The sequence below is a fragment of the Jaculus jaculus genome, chromosome 16 (genome assembly GCF_020740685.1).
Source record: "Jaculus jaculus isolate mJacJac1 chromosome 16, mJacJac1.mat.Y.cur, whole genome shotgun sequence".
In the NCBI taxonomy this organism is placed as follows: domain Eukaryota; kingdom Metazoa; phylum Chordata; class Mammalia; order Rodentia; family Dipodidae; genus Jaculus; species Jaculus jaculus.
In genome coordinates this window covers 65,486,216-65,506,837 of record NC_059117.1, presented here as the reverse complement: position 1 = coordinate 65,506,837, position 20,622 = coordinate 65,486,216, and the positions used below count along the sequence as shown (strand labels likewise).

At 42.2% G+C, this 20,622-nt stretch overlaps 1 protein-coding gene across 1 annotated transcript in view; it reads right to left on the bottom strand.

Moving 5' to 3' along the window:
* Nucleotides 1-20,622, bottom strand: part of LOC105944215 (cadherin-related family member 3) — an 85,412-nt gene that overhangs the window by 4,954 nt on the left and 59,836 nt on the right. Inside the window, exons 12-18 of the mRNA XM_045135668.1 lie at nt 16,411-16,643; nt 12,315-12,486; nt 9,795-10,036; nt 6,766-6,965; nt 3,895-3,914; nt 3,722-3,786; nt 1,965-2,013 (exon numbers count right to left, since the gene is read on the bottom strand). Of these exons, the coding sequence (XP_044991603.1) occupies nt 1,965-2,013; nt 3,722-3,786; nt 3,895-3,914; nt 6,766-6,965; nt 9,795-10,036; nt 12,315-12,486; nt 16,411-16,643 (981 nt within the window). The remainder of the gene's footprint in view (nt 1-1,964; nt 2,014-3,721; nt 3,787-3,894; nt 3,915-6,765; nt 6,966-9,794; nt 10,037-12,314; nt 12,487-16,410; nt 16,644-20,622) is intronic.

The window sequence follows — 20,622 nt, the reverse complement described above, 5'->3', positions numbered from 1 at the left end:
GTTTATTTGACATAAGTACTGAGTAAATATTTGTTCACGTACACTTTTAATGAGTTACAGGAAATTGAAACTCATAAGCACCCATTAAATATACAACAGATCAAAATATGAGTGATGTGTTTTTAGTTAAGTAAAATATTTTTAAAGGACGACTTTCTTGAGAGAGAAGCTGGAAGTCAGTAATAAAGCATCATTAATTTCTTGCCAAGACATCCCAAGCTGGCAGGTGCTAACCTACAGTGAAGTATCACAGCTATTAAAGTGCCAGGGTGTCTTCCATGACTAATGCCTCATGCATGCTGCATGGTGTTTTACAAAGTAATTCTTACGCTTATTATAGTCATGTTTAAATTGAACAATCACTCCCATGATGCACACAGCCCGCAACACCACATCCACTTCTCAGCTGGGGAAAGGGAGGTTCCGGAAAGTTCATGCTTTCTCCAAGTTCACATGAGAAAGCCACCGCATGAACATTCAAGTTCTAGCTTTATAGATCCATATCCATGGCTTGTTCAAGACTTCTAATAATCTCCTAGTCCTGTTTCTTCCTTTAGGAAAGAAATGCATGGGAAATAAAGCTCCTGAAATGTTTTCTAAAATGGAGCTATGGGCTGGAGAGATGGCTTAGCGGTTAAGTGCTTGCCTGTGAAGCCTAAGGACCCCGGTTTGCGGCTTGATTCCCCAAGACCCATGTTAGCCAGATGCACAAGGGGACGCACGCATCTGGAGTTCGTTTGCAGTGGCTGGAAGCCCTGGCGCGCCCATTCTCTCTCTCTCTCTCTCTCTCTCTCTCTCTCTCTCTCTCTCTCTCTCTCTCTCTCTCTCTCTCTCTCTCTCTCTCAAATAAATAAATAAAAATAAACAAAAAACATTTTGTAAAATGGAGCTATGATCCTCTCCACAAGAGCAGTGTTTATAACGGATGAATTTTAGATGAAGGGGTACAAATATATGACACATCTGGCCTGTAGATATTGGGGCTGATTCAATGTGGCCACAGTTTCTTTGAGCCCAGTCCTTTGAGAGCTGAGCTGCCTGGTCCTCACTTAGAGGCTGGGTAGAGAAAGACGACCTTACCGGCCAGAGTGTGGCAGAAGCGATGCCCTGTAATTTCTGGGCTCAGACCTCAAAACACTGCAACTGCCTCTTCCTATCTCTAGAAACTCTATCTAGTAGAGCCAAACTGCCAGGTACCATGTCCAACTAATTCTGCTTAAGTAAACTGCCATGCGGTGATGTGCCAAGGAAGAGAGGCCCGGCTGAACCCAACCTGAATCCCTCCCACCACAATGCCAGTCTTTGTGAGCATAACCACTTTGCGCCCACCAGATCAGACCAGCTGCCAGGTAACTAGCACTGAAAGGACACCAGTGATGCCACAAACAGCAGAAGAGCTGCCCAGGTGATGCGCGCCCACCTTCCTGACACACTGAACCACAAGCCATGGTGAGATAGTTACTGTTCTAAGATAGTGAGTCTTGGGGTTGTTTGATACACATCAATATATAAGCAGGAGTTTAAAAAAAATGTCTTTTATTTGGTCTATAAAGTGAAGTTTAATGAAACTAGTCGCTATATTTAAAAACGGGCAAATTTCATATAACAATGTGGATGCCCCACTCCTGTGGAAGCATTGGCATGCTCACCACTCCTGGCCTTTAGTCCATGTGGCAGTGATTTTTGGGAACTGAGAAATGGTGACATCTCTTAGGCATCAACTCCCATTGATGGGTCAACCAACGACTTTATCTGTTGCTCCTCAGTTTTCTATGGTACCTGCTTGGTCCTTAAATGGCTGGATCCAGAGCAGAACCATCCATCATTTCAGTGATGCATGGTACCTGTTTGGCCCTAGCATGGATTGCTTCAGCACACAGTCATCTGGGAAGCACAGTGAAGATCAGTACACACATACACTTCAGGATCCAAAGAAGCAAATCAAATACAACGCATCACCATACCTGGGTCAATGGCTTCTCCATCAAACACAGTCTCATACACAATGGTTTCCTTTAAAAAAAAAAAAAAAGCACAGTCTTAGTGGTAAGGTCAGCTTAATAAAATTAATTTTTGTTTTCAAATTATTTATTTGTGTGTGTGAGAGAGAGAGAGCACACATGTGGGCATACCAGGAATAAATGCTTCACCTCAGTGGCTGGGGAATCAGATCTGAGCCAGCAAGTTTTGCAAGCAAGCATCTTTCACCATCTCCCTAGCCCCAGTAGAGTTAGTTTTGATGTGTGGATTACTTTGAGCAGATGACTTCCTATAAATTTCCTCAGAATGGTAACAGCCTAGGGAACAAAGCTCCCTGCTATTCCCCCCACACACACATCCTCCACATTGGTCTGCATGCCATGACCTCTTGTTAACTCAGGTCCTATTATTGACATCTTCTATAGGGGGAATTACAGGCTAAACTGGGTCCCTCCCTCCAAATTCATATACTGACTTCCTAACTCCCTTGGACCTTAAAATTTGGAGACAGGTCCTTTAAAGAGGGAAGAAAGAGCTGGACATGTTGGCGCATGCCTTTAATCCCAGCACTTGGGAGGCAGAGGTAGGAGGATCGCCATGAGTTTGAGGCCACCCTGAGACTACATAGTGAATTCCAGGTCAGCCTGGACTAGAGTGAGACCCTACCTCAAAAAAACAAAACAAAACAAAAATCTAGAAAGATAAAATGAGATCATGCACATCATAATCCAGTGTGAATAGAGTCGTAAGAGGATTTGGGCAATGACAGCAGAAAGCCACATGGGCCATACAGCAAGCCACAAGGAGACAGCCCAGGAGAAATCAAACCTGCCAATACCTTTGCCTTAGATGTCTAGCCTCTGGGACTCTAAGAAACAAATCTTTTGTTCAAGCCATATAAATTGTGGTATCTTGTTATGTCAACACCAGGAAACCAATCCAAGAGACTAGGCAGCATTACAGTCAGCATCTTGTTGCTGGACAAACACCTGGCACAAAACAGCTTATTGGCAGAAAGGATTTATTTCAGACTTATAGGATCCAGGAGAAACATCATCAATGGCAGAAGAAGCTGCCTCACTTCCACAGAGCATAGGAGAAAGACATCACCAAACAGCCAGCAGACACCAAAAAACACAAACAGCCAGAGCTCCAAACTGCTCTCCACACATCTTAGAGATTTACTGTGAAGAACTAAGGTTGGGAAGGTGGGCATGGTTACACATGCCTTCAGTCCCAGCACTCAGGAAACCAAGGTAAGAAGATCACCATGAGTTCAAGGCCACCCTGAGACTACTTAGTGAATCCCAGGTCAGCCTGGGCATTAGTGAGACCCTACCTTGAAAAACCAAAACTAAGGTTGGGGGACTTACTCAGGTCTGTCACATATGTATGAAATATATGTCACATATATTGAAAACATTTGTCTTCAAATATAGTTATAAATTTTCAGTAATGCTGAATGCTAAACATTCATTTGCCAGAAGTCATTTTTCCTTCACACACATATAATATTTGAGGCAAATTTTGTCCTACTAAATTCTAAGATTGAATCTGAAATCCTCACTTTGTAACACATACAAATTCATTAGAAATGATAAACTGAAATAATTTCATTTCCTTTCTATGATAGCTGAGTATGTTTTATTGTACATTTATATGGAAAAACTTTCCATTATGTAACATTATAGAGGAAAAGGTTGTCCTTTTATTACAGATGGAGCATAAAAATTGCACTTACTGTTAATACTTCAAATTCTTTACTTCTGTTTCCTATGATTATCTTTTCTTTTTGATTTTTATCTCCTGTTTACAAATAAATTAAAAAACTAAAATTAGTATGTAGCAGGTATGTAGTGAGTGACATTTTAAAATCAAATAATTCAAGCATGATTTCAGCAATCTATACCTTACCTGTAAAATACTTCTCTCCTCTGTGTAAAAAGAAAATTTGACAAAGTATCAGCTTAGTTGATATGGTAACACATGTCCTAAGTTAATTATATTCAATAGTGAACGCATGGCTATGACCACATCTTTACCCCATCAGAAAAAGAAACGTAGTGTGAGAATCATATGATCATCTTCATTAGCCATTTCCACCCATATCACTGCACCATGAAAAGGCAGAACTGGATGGCAAGACCCTATTGCTGAAGACTCCACACGCTTGGGCTGCAGGTCGTTGAGAAGCAAAGCTGGAGCTCAGCTGAGAACCTCTTCCCTGTAGACCACCTGACAGAAAGGTGGAAAAAGCTATGCCGCATGCAGCCCTATGGGAGAGAGAAGTCAACAGTGGACATTGCAAGCCCTAAGATTGGTCAGCCAGGCCAAATGTGCCAACTGGTGCAATAGTGGAGTGTCTGTTATGGGGAAAACCAACAGCTTTCTAATTCAACTGGAGGCCCACTCCACGAGAGGGAATACATGCCTGGTTCTGAAAACCTAGTCAAAGACTGTGGCAGGGGAAATCCTGAACCCTAGGGGAGTAATGCCTTCTGTTGGCTAGCTAAATGTATATATTATGTTCGCCAAATTGCCCTGTAAGCACTTTACTTAATGTTCATACCCATGTATTAATGCTACTCGCACTTTTAGTTAGAGAAGCTTCTGTTTTCAGATGGCAGTGACCACTGGATGACCCACAAGGCACCATGGTGCTCAGAAGAAGCGACAGGAGTGCTCAGCACTGCAATATCTCTATCCCACCTTCCAAAGCTCAGGGTCCATTGTGGAAGAGGTGGCAGAAAAAATGTAAGAGCTGAAGGAAGGATGGGATTGCTTACAATGTAATCATCCAGACACAAAATGGCCCGGATATCCATGACCTCCCAGTGCCTGACACTACCTACCCAGGACCATTATAATAGGAGGAAATGATGATGACATCAAAATAAAAGAGAGACTGATTGAGAAGGGGAGGGTATATGATGGAGGGTGGATTTGTGAGGGGTAGGGGGGAACTACCATGGATTATTGTCTATAATTATGGAAGCTGTCAATAAAAAGTTTTTAAAAATCTGTTTAGGGGCTGGAAAGATGACTTGGCAGCTAAGGCACTTTCCTGCAAAGCCTAATAGCCTTGTTTTGAACCCCAGTACCCATGTAAAGCCAGAGAGTAGTGCATGCATCTAGAGTTTGTTGCTGGAGGCTCTGGTACACCCATTCTCTCTGTTTGTCTCTCTTCTCCCTACCTCTGTACTTGCAAATAAATAAATATTTTTTAAAATTCTACTTAGTTAATTAAAATGCAATTCTCTCTCTCTCTCTCCCTCTCTCTATTGAGAGCCTTGTGTATGCCAGGCAAGCACTCTGTCACTAAGATACATCCCCAAGATTTCTTGTAGATTTTATTTTGTTTTTGTCTTTGTAGATTTTTATTTTATTGAGTCAGGACCTGTGCTCAATAACTTACCTATGTTGGATGTGAACTTGCAATCCTTCTGCCTTGGACTCCCAAGTAGCTGTGATTACAGGCCTGGGCCACTGAGCCAGGCTCCAAATGGACTTTTGAAGCCATGCTACCCAATATTGTTGAGTGGTGATAAAAGCAGGTGTATTTTATATCCATTTCATTGGCCTCAAAGACCTTTAGAACTAGTCAATGTGCAGACAGGGGACCAACATTTATTTCCGTCTCTAAGCTAATTCTCAGTGAGTGTCATACACCTGGTCAGGAAACGGCTGGCCTCAAATCACTGTGGGGCGTTGTGTGCTTGCTCGCAAATGTGTATGTTTCAAAGACCACCTTCCTCAAAAGCATGGTCCACACTCTCATCCGATGACATGTCGTCGCTTGGCTCTGGTGAGGCTGTTTTTGCTTTGATTTGTGATTTGTTGCTGTGTTCCTTTTTTGAGTCCGGGTCTCATTTAGCTCATGCTGCACCCCATCTTCTGAGCTCTGGAATCCCAGGCACATACAACAAGGGCTATTTTTTTTTTTTTCAAGAAAGTGTTTCTGGAATAGGGTAGATTTGACATCTTTGGTGAAAGAAACTATTGAGTTTTTTTTTTTTTTTTAAAAGGTGTGCGCCACCACTCCCTGCTTTTCTTTCCTTCTTTTTTTTTTTATTTTATTTATTTATTTATTTATTTGAGAGTGACAGACAGAGAGAGAAAGACAGAGAGAGAGAGAGAGAGAATGGGCGTGCCAGGGCTTCCAGCCTCTGCAAACGAACTCCAGACGCGTGCACCCCCTTGTGCATCTGGCTAACGTGGGACCTGGGGAACCGAGCCTCGAACCGGGGTCCTTAGGCTTCACAGGCAAGCGCTTAGCCACTAAGCCATCTCTCCAGCCCCTATTGAGTTTTTGTATCCCTAGTATTTTGCCCCTTCAAAAATGATTCTTAGACAGAAGCCCTGCAAGTTAAGATCACCAAATGACAATTGATTTTTAACTCTTTCTTTCAAAACCTACTGAGGTGACTCAAAATTCATCAAAGCAGAAAACAAGAGGCTATCAAGTGCTCAATACTAAAAACTTCTATCATATCCTTCAAAGCTCAGCAAACGCTGCAGAACAGAGGATGGAAAGAATGTAAGAGACACAAGGTGGGAAGGTGCACTGTAAGGGGCCATTGTCCCCCAGGAACAGACTGGTGCATTTGTGACCCCACTGTGATGACCAAGAAATGCCCCCAGGGCAGGGACACAAAAGAGTATAACCTGATGCTAATATAACCATTTGCAGTATGTTAAAGTATTTTGCAGCATGTTTTGCAGTATATTAAAGTTCCCAGTAAAATTTATTTTTATAAAAAACTTAGGGAAAAAAAACTGATGTACTTAGATTTGAACTTGGAGACGTCCTTGGCCATTTTCCGAGAATAGCCCATAATGTTTCCACCTCGGCACAGCAGGAAGCCTAGCCACGACACCAATGCAACAAAGAAAACAGCCATCAGGGTGAAGATGAAAGGAATGTACCAGTCAGTGGACTTGTACGTGTTGATAGCTGTGTACACAATGGTCAGACCTTTCCTTTGCTGGAAAATTATTTCAAAGCAAACAGAGCATTAGTTCATGTTTTCACACAGCATCTGTTTACACAGAGAAAACCAGTACAGAGCCATCGTCTTAATACAGTCCCTGGCTCATTTTTTTTTTTCACACATAGTTTTTAAACACCACAGGTGACACTGAGAAGCATGATACCATATGGAAGCCACCAAATTAGGAAGATGAAAACTTGAATTACATGCAGTGACCATTCTATGATTATAAAAGAAACATTTCTCTTTGTTGTTCTCAGTTCTTTCACTTAAAAAATTGGTTTTAGGGCTGGAGGGATGACTTAGTGGTTAAGATATTTGCTGAAAAGCCAAAGGACCTCTGTTCAATTCCCCAGAACCCACGTTAGCCAGATGCACAAGGGTGCGCATGTGTCTGGAGTTCGTTTGCAGTGGCTGGAGGCCCTAGCATGCTCACTCTATCTCACTCTTTCCCCCTCTTTCTCTGTCAAATAAATAAATTTTAAAAATGAGTTTAGGGGCTGGAGAGATGGCTTAGTGGTTAAGGTACTTGCCTGCAAAGCCTAAGGACCCAGGTTCGATTCCCCAGTACCCACATACACCAGATGCACAGGGTGGAGCATGCATCTGGAGTTCATTTGCAATGGCCAGAGGCCCTGGCACCTCTTTCTCTTTCTCTCTCCCTCTCTCTATTCCTCTTTCTCAAATAAACAACTAAACAAATAAATTTTTAAAAATGAGTTTGGGGTCTGGGGAGAGGGAGATTGCTCAGTGCCTAAAGGCACTTGCTTGAAAAGCCTGCCTGCCTGGGCTCAATTCCCCAGCACCCACATAAAGCCAGATGCACAGGTGGAGAACCTGGTGTAGCCATATATTCTCTCTCTCTCTCTCTCTCTCTCTCCCTCCTTATAAATAAATTAAAATGTTTTTAAAATATATATAATAAGGGAGCTGGACATGGTGGTGCACACCTTTAACCCCAGCGCTCGGGAGGCAGAGGTAGGAGGATCATTGTGAGTTCAAGGCCACCCTGAGACTACACAGTGAATTCCAGGACAGCCTGGGCTAGAATGAGGCCCTACCTCAAAAGCCAAAATAAAATAAAATAAAACAAAAAATATAATAAAGTCGAGTTGAAACTAGGTGAAAGTTGAGGTTCTTTTAAGCTTGTATGTCCCTATTATCTCCTCCACACACAGCCTTTAAAAAAAATTTTTTTTTTACTTTTTTATTTATTTGAGAGTGACAGACAGAGAGAAAGAGGCAGAGAGAGAGAGAGAGAGAGAGAGAGAGAGAATGGGTGCGCCAGAGCCTCCAGCCATTGCAAACGAACACCAGATGCATGCACCCCCTTGTGCATCTGGCTAATGTGGGTCCTGGGGAACAAGCCTCGAACTGGGGTCCTTAGGCTTCACAGGCAAGCGCTTAACTGCTAAGCCATCTCTCCAGCCCCCAAAATTTTTTTAAATATTTTATTTTTTTAATTTATTTATTTATTTGACAGAGAGAGTAGGAGGTGGGGGGAGAGAGACAGAATGAGCATGCCAGGGCTTCCAGCCACTGCAAATGAACTCCAGACACATGCGCCCCCTTGTGCACCTGGCTAACGTGGGGTCAGGGGAGTAGAACCCGGGTCCTTTGGCTTTGCAGGCAAGTGCCTTAACCACTAAGCCATCCATCCAGCCCCCTAAAATTTTTTTGTTTTATTTTTAATTTTTATTAGTATTTTCCATGATTATAAAAAATTATCCCATGGAAATTCCCTCCCCCCACACACTTTCCCCTTTGAAATTCCATTCTCCATCATATTACCTCCCCATCTCAACCTAAAATTATTTTTAATGCTACCATTTCAAAAGGTAAAAGATAAGAAAATGGTAGATGTATATGCTATATACTATGCTCATCAAACTGCCCAGTAAGCACTTCTCTTAATGTTCATACCTATATATTAATACTACTCTCACTTTTGGTAGAGAACCTTCTCTTGTCAGATGGCAGTGACCTTGGGATGACTCAGACGGCATCATGGTGCTGAGAAGTGACAGAGGAGTGCCCAGCACTGAAATATCTCTATCACACCTTCTAAGGCTCATGGTCCATTGCAGAAGAGGTGGCAGAAAGAATGCAAGAGCCAAAGGAAGGGTAGGACTCTTTACAACGTGCTCCTCCAGACACAAAAGGGCCTGAATATCCATGACCTCACAGTGTCTGACATGACCTACACCAGGCCCTCATAATAGGAAGTGAAGATCATGACATCAAGATAAAACACAGACTGATTGAGAGGGGGAAGGGATATGATGGCCAGCGGAGTTTCAAAGGGGAAAGTTGGGGGAGGGAATTACCATGGGATATTGTTTACAGTCATGGAAGTTGTTAATAAAAAAATTTTTAAGACAATAAAGTGCACTATAAAATCTCCTGAGCCGAGACCCCATCCTGGGGTGACTTGGAAGCCATGGTGTGATTCAGAAGCAGCTAATACCGAAAGGTCTGTGCACCGTCCGAGGGTCAGACTGAGGGTGAGATAGATGCGATGGTGGCTGCATGCCCTGCAGAACCACTCATTATGATGAACAGCATTGTCTTTCAAGGCGTCAGTTTGTAAGACCTTAATAGCTATAATACTATGGGTAGTGGGGTCTTTCTATTGGGTAAGGCTTGCAGATTATTCGTATGAAGCCACAGCACTGAGGGGTTCTGTATGAAGCACACGTAGTGCTCGCAAATTATCCCCCCCACCCCCGCCGACACACAGGTCACATTCACAGAGGCAAACCGTGCAGTGGCTGGCTGCGCTGGGGCCCACAGAGACATGAACAAAATTCTGTAACTCCTTACCTCAGCACGGGTTGGAGGAGGTGGTGTCGTGGCTCTTATTACATCAATATCTATAATTGCAGTACCTGTCCTGGGCTTAGAGGATTTGCCATGCTTCAGATTGTCATCGGTTATATGCACCACAAGATGATACTTCTGCAGAAGTTCACCTCCAGATTCAAAGTTAAAAGGATTCTTCACAATTAATTTCGGAGTATTGGAACCTTGAGTTGGATCAAATCCAAAATGATGGTTCTCATTTCCTTTAAAAGGGATAATTGGAATGTTAGTTATTTTACAATATATTGGATGGTTTTAAGCTACCTTGAACATCTGTTAAAACACAGTAAGGGACTGGAGAAATGGCTCAGCAGTTAAGGCACTTGCCTGCAAGGCCTATTGACCTGGGTTCCATTCCCTAGTACCCACGTAAAGCCAGATGCACAAAGTGGCACAAGTATATGGAATTGGTTTTAAGCAGCTAGAGGCCTTGGTATGCCAACATTTCCCCACCACCACCCCGTCTCTTCCTCCCGCCTCTCTCTCTGTCTCTTTGTACTTACAAATAAATAAATACAATACAATTTAAAAATCTTTAATCAGGTTGTGGTGGTGCATGCTTTTAATCCCAGCACTTGGGAGGCAGAGGTAGAAGGGTTGCCATGAGTTCAAGGCCACCCTGAGACTACGTAGTGAATTTCAGGTCAGCCTGGGCTAGAGTGAGATCTTACCTTGAAAAACAAAACAAAAAATAAATCATTAAAAAGACACAGTAGCTGTACAAAAATGAAATCTCTGTTATATTGTGAATTCCCATATTCATAAATGACATATAGTAAAATTGGGGTAAAGAAAGCAGTAAGGATAGTTATTTTAAAAAGTGTTTTAGGGCTGGGGAAATGGCTTAGTGGTTAAGGTGTTTGCCTGCAAAGCCTAAGGACCCCAGTGCAATTCCCCAGGACCCACATAAGCCAGATGCACAAGGGGGCGTGTGCACATGTCTGGAGTTCCTTTGCAGTGGCTGGAGGCCCTGGCACACCCATTCTCTCTTTCTCTCTGCCTCTTCCTCTCGCTTTCTCAAAAAAAAAATAATTAATTAAATATTTAAATACAAAAAAATGTTTTAAGCCGGGCATGATGGGCAAGTCTATCATCTCAGCATTTGGGAGGTAGAGGCAAGATCAAGAGTTCAAGTTCTTAAAAAATAAATAAATAAGTAAGAATTCAAGGTCACCTCTGGCTACATAGAGAATTCAAGGCTAACCTGGGCTACATGAGAAGCTGGTTTTTAAAAAAAAGAAAACATGTGTTATGAAAGTTAAGAGCATGAATCTTAACTGACACTGTCTCACGCTGATTGATTATTCCGCCCGGCCGTTTCCTCTTCCCTATCTGTGACGCAGAACACTTGCAGTCCTGTGTTCAACTTAGGCTAGAGACAGGGAGCGAGCAAGCTGGTCAGAGCGCACAAATCAGCTAGGTCCTGCAGACGCGACAAAGGAGCAGACATCAAGCCAGTTTTCATGCGTAATTGGCAAGGTATTATGGATATCTGCGCCACATTCTTTCAGATAAATGAATGATAGCAGATTTGTCCTCCATCCTTTAGAGATGTCTTATTTTCATGCTATCTCAAGATACCTTGTGGCTTTTCTTAGTAAAAACTTCTCACAGTTCATGATTTTTATAAGTGCTGCTGGTACTCCAGCTTGATGCACAATGACTGCCAATCAACATCGCCTTGCACACTTCTGCATATCCATTTCTCAGCATAGTGTCTCGCACATGGTTGGTCTCCGTGGCCTTCCACTGAGGAGGAGAGGGTGGCTGGTGGTTTGAATAAAATGTCCCACGGCCTTATGTGTTTCTGACTGAGCCTCATACTTAAACCGGACTGGTGGCACCTTTGGGAGTTGGAGCCTTGCTGGAGGAGTTATGTCACTCGGGTTGGACCTTGGGATTTTGTAATCCATCCTCCTTGTCAGTGCGAGATAACCTCTCTCTCACTTCTCCCAGCTGACAAGATAGGACACCTGGCTGCTTTCGCCATTCTTTCCCACCATGATGAAATTTCTCCTAAGTCTTAGCCAAAATAACCCATTCCTTCCACAAACTGCTTCAAATAGTTGGATGTTTTGTCTCAGAAATGAGAAGTGACCAAAGTGTATATGGATCTGTGTAAATTCAATGATAATGAAGTTTAAAGCATCTATCCTACTGGACTTCAGCTGGAAAAAATGACTGCTGTTTTCAGCTAGCCCCACGGGCAGCAGACTTAGTTCCTCATAATGTAACCTACAGGGTTTTCCCTCACAAATCCAAAGCCTCCGGTGGCCTGAGTACTTCTGAGGATACAAGAAGGGAATGGAGCTGGAAATGTAGCTATAAAAAAGGTGCTTGAAGAAGCCTAATGCTACAGATAGGAAATGATTCGACCTTTATCAACATTCACTTATAGGGTTACACATCACATCTACCATTGTATAGCTAATGTCAATTTGACATATGGTCATGATTAAAAATAATAATTAAATTATCTACCAGAAGCCAGTTGAAAGCGCATTTCAAAATCTTGCGAGTCCCTGTCGTGACAGTTTAGTTTGAAGCCATTGACGTTTGTCCCAGCAACAACGTTGTCAAAAATGACTGCCTTATATAGATAGGGTGTGCAGACGGGGACTTCATCATTCTCATCTTCGATGTCAACAGTGACCTGTCAGTGGTGAGGGAAGACGAAACATCATGATCATCCGCATCACGTGACCCTTTGTACACAAAACCAGAAGTGAGCATCTGGGTAGAAACAGATCATTCAGAATGATTAAATTAAAAGGTCTGAAACCTTCCAAGTTTATAGAAACGTTACTGCAGGTTTGGATTCTGTCAATCATGAGTCAGTGACTTATTATTCCTGGATCAACTCTGACATTCTGTGTCACCATTAGGAAGGGCTTTGGGCTAATTAGACGGAGCCTCTCCAAAAAACTCGCAAAATATGCAAAGGATAACAAAAGCATAACTGAAGAATGACACCTGTAAAAAAATGAAATGCCTTGGATGCCTCGGATATCTATGCTTAGCGGCAAACAAATCCCATGCTTGCTTCTTTCTTAACTAAGAAACTCCTCAGCACTGTTGTCTCAATAATATATGTATGGGTAGTAATATGATTACTTCGCGTGCTCGAGCTTAATTAGGGCTGTTATCAGCCTTTTCTTAATTAAAATACTATAAACCAGAAAACTGCAATTTACATGGGAAAAGATCAAAATATCAAGGATTTAAAAATGTCAGTGATCAAATGCCAGTCAGCCCAGAAAGGTTATCTTCCCACCTCTCAGATGACTAATAACCTTCTCAAAGGCAGTTCGCAGAAGAATCCCTGCTGTGTCTACAAGTATTATCTTTTGAAAAATGTTTTTAAAATGCAGATACGTTCTTAGGGAGTCCTTTACTTTTTTAAATGCATCTTTATAGACAAGGTAGCTATTGTTCTGCTTAGCATATGGGATATTTTTAGATGTTAAATAAATGAATTTTAGGGAAGTTTCTGTGATCTAACGGAAAGACATTGGGCTTGAACTTGGAGCAGAAACCTGATCAAAAGCCTGGGCTTGCCATCTGCTAGCTCCTTTATTTGGTATAATGACTGAACATCGCTTTCCTCAACTGTGAAAAGGAATCTTAGTCTCTACTTTCCTGTTGAGAAGAGAGACTCATGCATTCAGCGAATACTTATTGAACACGTACTGTGTGCCAAGCATTGACCCACACAAGAGCTAAGGAAGTGAACCATAGCCCCTGATGGAAACAGAGGAGGAAGCCTATGCAAATCTAAAGCTATGGAGAAAAACTATACAGCAGATGATGCCATGTAGTTGGGGAGGCAGCGAGAGCTACTGGGAACTAAATTAAGAGAGCTTTCCACGATGACATTTTCCTGTCCCTCCCTCCTGATCCCCGATATTTGATTCCTGTCCACAGGCCAGCGTGTGTCCTCGCGACAGCGTAGTGTCTGGTGGAGTGACACTATGCTGCGTCTCTTTCCTGCCTCTTGCTTTTCTCATAGAGTGGCCCCACACACTTTCTATGCTGCTTTTTGTAGAGCTGGTTTGCTTTGTTTTGCTTGGACCTTAGTATTTATTGATAAGCGTCCGTGTTATTAAACTGCTAATGGGAGCCCTGGAGGATAATCAGCCCTTTTGTTGTATTGGAGAAGCAGGAAGACATTTGTATACTGGAGAAGTGGGAAGACATTTGTGTCATAGTAAGTGAGAGGAAGAAAGATGGCCAGGTCCAGCTCATATGGACTTTGTGTGGTGGTTTCAATCAGATTTCCCTCATAAACTCATGTACTTTCAACGGTTGGCCCCTGGCTAGTGGCCGTTTGGGAGATGGAGACTTGCTAAAGGAGGTGTGTTGCTGAGGGCAGGCTGTGGGGTGTCACAGCCCAGCTTCCTCCTTGCCAGAGCTCAGCTCATTCTCTGGCTGCTGTTTTCCATCTGCTGTCACAAAGAAGGAATGTCCAGCCTCTGCACCAACCATCTTCTCCTGCCATCATGAAGCTTCCCCTTGAGACTAAGCCAAAATTAAACCCTGTCCTCTCATCAGCTGCTGTTGGTTGGGTGTTTTGTCCCAACAATGCAAAGATAACTACACCACCTTGGGAATGGCATTGGGGCCTAGCCAGAGAGCCTGGAGGAACCAGGCAAATTGTCCCCTATGTGCAGAGGAACTTCAGGGGCACAAGCAGATAAAGATTCCAGCAAGAAAGATGTTTCACTAGACCAGGTAAGGGCTAATGATGGCACATCCCAAGCTTTAACAGTAGATGAAGGTGAGAAGCAGAAGGATTTCAGAGATAATTTGAAAGTAAGGATGAAAGATTGCCTGTGGGACTGGGAAGGATTTAAGGAACATGGCAATAAATAAGTGGCCATATTTCATTCTACCTCTGTGAGCTGAGTTATCTTGTATAAGTTCTCTAACTTCTAAGCCTTTGAACTAAATTTCTTCCACATGTCAAAAGGAATATGAGACCTATGTCATAGGATGAGATTGAGGACTGAGTGAGATAACCAGGGCTTTTCATAGCACTTGGACTTTATTCAATTCTTAATAAAAATTAAATGATGGTGGATCTCGAGATTCTAGACACTAAGGACCTATATCTCTTTTCCATACTGAAGCTCAAATTCATCTGTATCATAGTTTGGCCCTTACCATATACTATTTAATTTCTCATGTATTGCCACTTTTAAGCTCCCTGGAAATAGATACAATATATCTAGTACACATCTTTGTAACCCACGACTCAATAAATACTTAATAAGAGGAGGAAAGAGTAAGTAAGTTCCTGCTTTATCTTTGGGCAAAACATTAATTTTTTTTTTTGAGGTAGGGTCTCACTCTAGTCCAGGCTGACCTGGAATTCACTGTAGCCTCAGGGTGGCCTCGAACTCAGAGCAACCCCGTACCCCTCCCTCCTGAGTGCTGGGATCAAAGGCATGTGCCACCATGCCTGGCTTCATTCATTCTTTTTATAAGAACATTTACTTGAAGGTTTTTGTGGGTTTTTTTAAATTAATTCTGCTGTACCTTTCGATATGGAATGAGTGGATGAAAATTACAAAAGTGGTATTATCCTATACTATTTAGGGAAATCATAAGTGTCTACAGGAAAAACCGCCACAGGGCCCTTGGCTGAAAGATCACTCTCACCCTGACAGGCAAGCCGCGTCATTCTAGCCTCATGTCTGTAGCCCTGTCACTGTGAAAGTCATGCTAATTGTCGATGCCAATAGACTGATGTTTCCTTATGGTGACACACACACTTACACACACACACACACACACACACACACTCAGAAAACTTAATAAACCCACAAGCAGAAAGCCAGGGGCGCTGTACAATAGCAGGACGTACATGGTGAATCATCAGGCCAGACAAGGACCTGACAGTTAGTTCTTCCATACTATTTCTGCCTCCTCTGCCGTGACAAAACCTTGGCGTCATCAGTGACATGCACCACACAGTAAACGCAGCAGTGTTCACTCTGGATGCCTTTTGAGAGTTCTCTGACCTCGCTAAGATAATTTAAGGATTTATATACTTTCCCTCACTTTGATGTCAAAATAATTCATCTTTGTTCTCCTTTAAACACCTCCTCTCCGTGGAGGAAGCCTGGGTTTGATGTCAGACCTATAAATCTTATAAGTAGCACTGGGGAGCTTTCCTAAACTCTGTGCTTCAGTTTCCTCATCCGTAGGAAAGAAGTGAGTTTAATATCTCCCCCCTCATCTGCAAGATGAACATCAGCAACATCCTCCAGGATTATTAGGGTTTAGTGAATTAAAAAGTACATATAAAGCATTTAGAATAATGTCTGTGATGTAGACCAAGTAAAAATTATTTTAAGGGATAGAGAGATGGCTCAGCAGCCAAGGCACTTGCCTGCAAAGCCTAACAACCCAGGCTCAATCCGTCAGTACCTGCGGAAAGCCAGATGCATGAGGTGGCGCATGTGTCTGGAGTTCATTTGCAGTGGCCAGAGACCCTGGCGCTCTCATTTTCTCTCTCTCACTCTATGCAAATAAAGAAATAAAAATATTTAAAAAGCTGGGTTTCTCTACTTACCAGGGTCACTGCTGTGAGAGGATGAGCTCGGTCACAGTCCACGGCTTCCACCGTGAGGTTATATTGCCTCACAGACTCGTAGTCTGGCTGTGTGGTAAGTTCAATCATCCCAGAGAGAGGGTGGATCCAGAACCTGCGGACGGCCTGGCTGTCTCCGCTGCTTATTGCATAGGTCAGGCAGTTTGGGGGGTAGTCTTCATCAATGGCGGTCACTTGTCCCACTCTGTGAAAGGCTACCAATAATGTTTTTAAAAGCTCGCTCTTCTCATGCATATACATTACTCTATAATTTAAGATGTCTTTACATTTCCAAATTTTATCACACAGTTTTTCAGAGTGATAACCTTACTCCTTCTGGATAACTGTTTGTTACGAATCTGGCCTGGAGAGATGGCTCAGCAGTTAAGACACCTGCCTGCAAAGGCTAACAACCCAAGTTCGATTCCCTAGTACCCAGGTAAAGCCAGATGCACAAGGTGGCGCATGCATCTAGAGTTAATTTGCAGTGGCTGGAGGTTCTGGTGTGCCCATTCTCTCTGTCCGTCTCCCTTCTCTCTATCTCTCTGTGCTTGCAAATAAATAAATAAATAATTTTTTAAAGACTACAATAGTGCATGATAGGAAACAGACTTGCCGAGAACCCTTAGCACCTTAAACCGCAGGCTTGTCTAAGATGATGTGCTAAAAATAACTTCATGATACTAATAATTAGCTTGATCTTAGCATGATGCTAACATTATCAGCAGATAATGGTACAGCTCGTATTAAAACCAGAATGTCTAGGTTCCAAATTTCAGCCTTGTCACTTATTAGCTTAGCACTGGACAATTCTGTCACTTCTCTGACCTCATTTTCTTCTTTCATCTGCAAACGAGAAATAATAATGTCCTACAGAATCATTAGTACTTAATGAATTGAGATATAGGAAGCACTTAGAATAATGCCTGTGATGTAGAAAATCCTAAATAAGGATCTGCCAGGCGTGATGGTGCACACCTTTAATCCCAGTACTTGGGAAGCAGAGGTCAGAGGATCACTGTGAGTTCAAGGCCAGCCTGAGACTACATAGTGAATCCCAGGTCAGCCTGTGCTAGAGAGAGACCCTACCTCAAAAAAAAAAAAAAGAAAAGAAAAGAAAAGAAAGAAAGAAAGAATTACTTTAGGGGCTGAAGATATGGATCAGGGGTAAAGGCCTAACAACTTGGGTTCCATTCTGCAGTATCCACATAAAACCAGATGCACAAAGTGTCACACATGTCTGGGGTTTGTTTGCAATGGCTGGAGGCCCCTATGCACCCATTCTCTCTGCTTGTCTCTCTTTTATTGAACTCTGCTTGCAAATAAGATAAATTTTTAAAGATTATTTTATTATTTACATGCTAAATTTTCCCAATAGCCATAGGCAATAGTACTACTGTCTTCATTTTACAGGTAAGGAAGTAATGCCTAGTGGTATTAACTAACTTGCTCACAGAGCAGTGTTAGAGTTTGACCCCATGTCCACTGACTTTTTAAAATATTTAGTCATTTATTTATTTATTTATTTAAGAGCAAATGGGAACATCAGGGTCTCCTGCTGCTACACAAAACAAACTCCAGATGTACTTTTTGAGCCTGGTTTTACATGAGTACTAAGAACCCAACCCATCAGGCTTTGCCACCAAGTGGCTTTAACCACTGAGCCATCTCTCCAGCCTATTGTCCACTGAGTCTGTAGCCCAAGTTTGTTTTTAATCACTTTGCTATGATTCCAGTGCCTAACCTTTTAGCAGAAAAAAACAAATGTGGTCCAGTGATTACACTCATATGACACTCAAACATCCAAACCCTTGCCCACCCCTGTCCATGCTGATGGCCGTGTAACCCTCACCCTCTGGCTTGTTTTAATCAACAGGTATTAGCAAGCCTGATGCATCTGTAATGCAGACCCCGTGAAAAGTCAGTCTCACAATGAGCATATTTTTGGCCTTTGCCCTGAGAATATATCCAGGTTAGCCTGGGGTGAGAGGATGAGGGAGGACCCAAGGAACCCTAGCCACCCCACCCAAATCAGGACAGATCTCTGAAAACCAGCTAACTCACAATTAGAGCAAGACCAGCAAGAAAGCCCAGAATATTCCGAGTTATGGGCTGCAGAAATGTGTGTTGTGTTACTCTAGTTTTATGAGGTTTCTTACACAGAATACATGGTCACTGGTTACAGATACCATAGCTTTACTTCTCGGTGACTTTCTGTTTAAATTATAACCTCCTCCAGGTATTGAAATATCACCATCCAATGACTCACCGGCATATGTAGAGGACATTTCTAATGCTAATAACCAGAATGAAGAACAATGATGAAGAGACCATTTCATATACCTTTCTCACCTTAAAGAATTTCTTTACTACCTCTTCCTTTTTTAAAGATTCACTAGTCTCAGATAATATATTGGTAAAGAAACAATAAGAGGGCTGGAGAGATGGCTCACTGGTTAAGGCACTTGTCTATAAAGCCTAAGGACCCAGGTTCTATTCCCCAGTACCCACATTAAAGCCAAATGCACTAGCTGGCGCATGCACCTGGAGTTCATTCGCAGTAGCGAGAGGCCCTGGAGCATCAATGCTCTATCTGCCTTTCTCTTTCTCTCAAGCAAACAAATAAAATATTTATTTAAAAAAAGAAGCAATGACCCTAACTCAGGATATCAAGTAACAGGAAGCACTTTAATGAAAGAGAAGGCATTTTATTTGGCAACTCAAACATAAAATGAGTCCACTGCTTATGTGAAAGCATCATTTTAAAATATATGGTTTTTTAATTTATTTGCAAACAGAGAGAGATAAGAGAGACAGACAGAGAGAACGGCACACCAGGGCCTTTCAGCCACTAAAAAAAATGAACTCTAGACTCATGCACCACTTTGTGCACCTGGCTTTACATGGGTACTGGGGAATCAAACCTGGGTGGTTAGGCTTTGCAGGCGAGCCCCTTAACACCGTGCTGGATCTCCAGCCCAAACGCATTATTTTTAGGAAAAAGGTATCACAGCCGATAGAAGGCGAGATAGAGGAGACTATGGGTAAAAATCATTCTCTCTATCATGCAGGCCTGAGAAAAGATGAGATTGTTTCTATATTTAGCACCTGGTTAATTATATTGGAAACCTTATTTTTCTGTAGGTGTAAAATTAACCTTTCAATAAAAACTAAAAGCTTTCTTGAGTATCTTTAGCTGAATTTTAAAATAAGGTTATGACGGCACTCTGAAATTCTGCCCAAACTCCCTCATCAAAAAGCAGAGCAAATGAGCTGTTTTCCTTTGTGGCGTGCAGCCCAGTGTGAGCTCATTTTCATGTTTCTTCAAAATCACTGCTGACAAAAGGATGCTTTCCATATGCCTACCTCCCTCAGAAATTGTTTATCAATTCATCACATGCCATCAATTCTTTTTGTATGTTAAACATTGTAGATTTCCAGAATTTTGTTAATGGAAAAATTTCATGTAATCCTCAAGACACACTCAAGTTGTTTGTGTTAATCAACTCAGCATGAAAAAAACATTTCCATATTAACAGAGATTTTTGAATATCCTCAAGATCTGTAGACCTGCTGTTTGATGTTCTGAGGGGAATTTATACACAGACAAGTTTTACATTTCCAGTTTCCTCCTTAGAGCAATTGTCACTGAGTTATAAAGTTTTCGTCTTCGCTACAAACATCACAGAAGACCAATACTGCTGTAATTTCATTCAGTTTTTGTTCTCTGGCAGAGAAAATAAAGATTTTTTAAAATTTTTACTTATTTATTTAAGAAAGAGAGAGGAACAAGCAGATAGAGAGAGAATGGGCATGCCAGGGTCTTCAGCCACTGCAAATGAACTCCAGACACATGCACCATCTTGTGCATCTGGCTTACATGGGTACTGGGGAATCAAACAGGGGTCCTTAGGCTGTGCAGGAAAACACCTTAACCACTAAGCCATTTCTCCAGCCCTAAAGAAATGTTTTTCAGCAAGGAAAAAGTTATAGCACACTCACTCCTGATTGGAGAATCTGTTTATTTTGTAGGTGCCAGAGAAAACGGAGTACCAAAATCCATGGATAAGACAAGACAGCCAGCTGCACGCCATGAGATGTGCCACGTCTGCCACATCTAAGTGGCTACATGAATACAGCTCCTACGCTGGCCTGACAACCAGCTCCGGGGTGATGGGGACAGACATGGTGAAG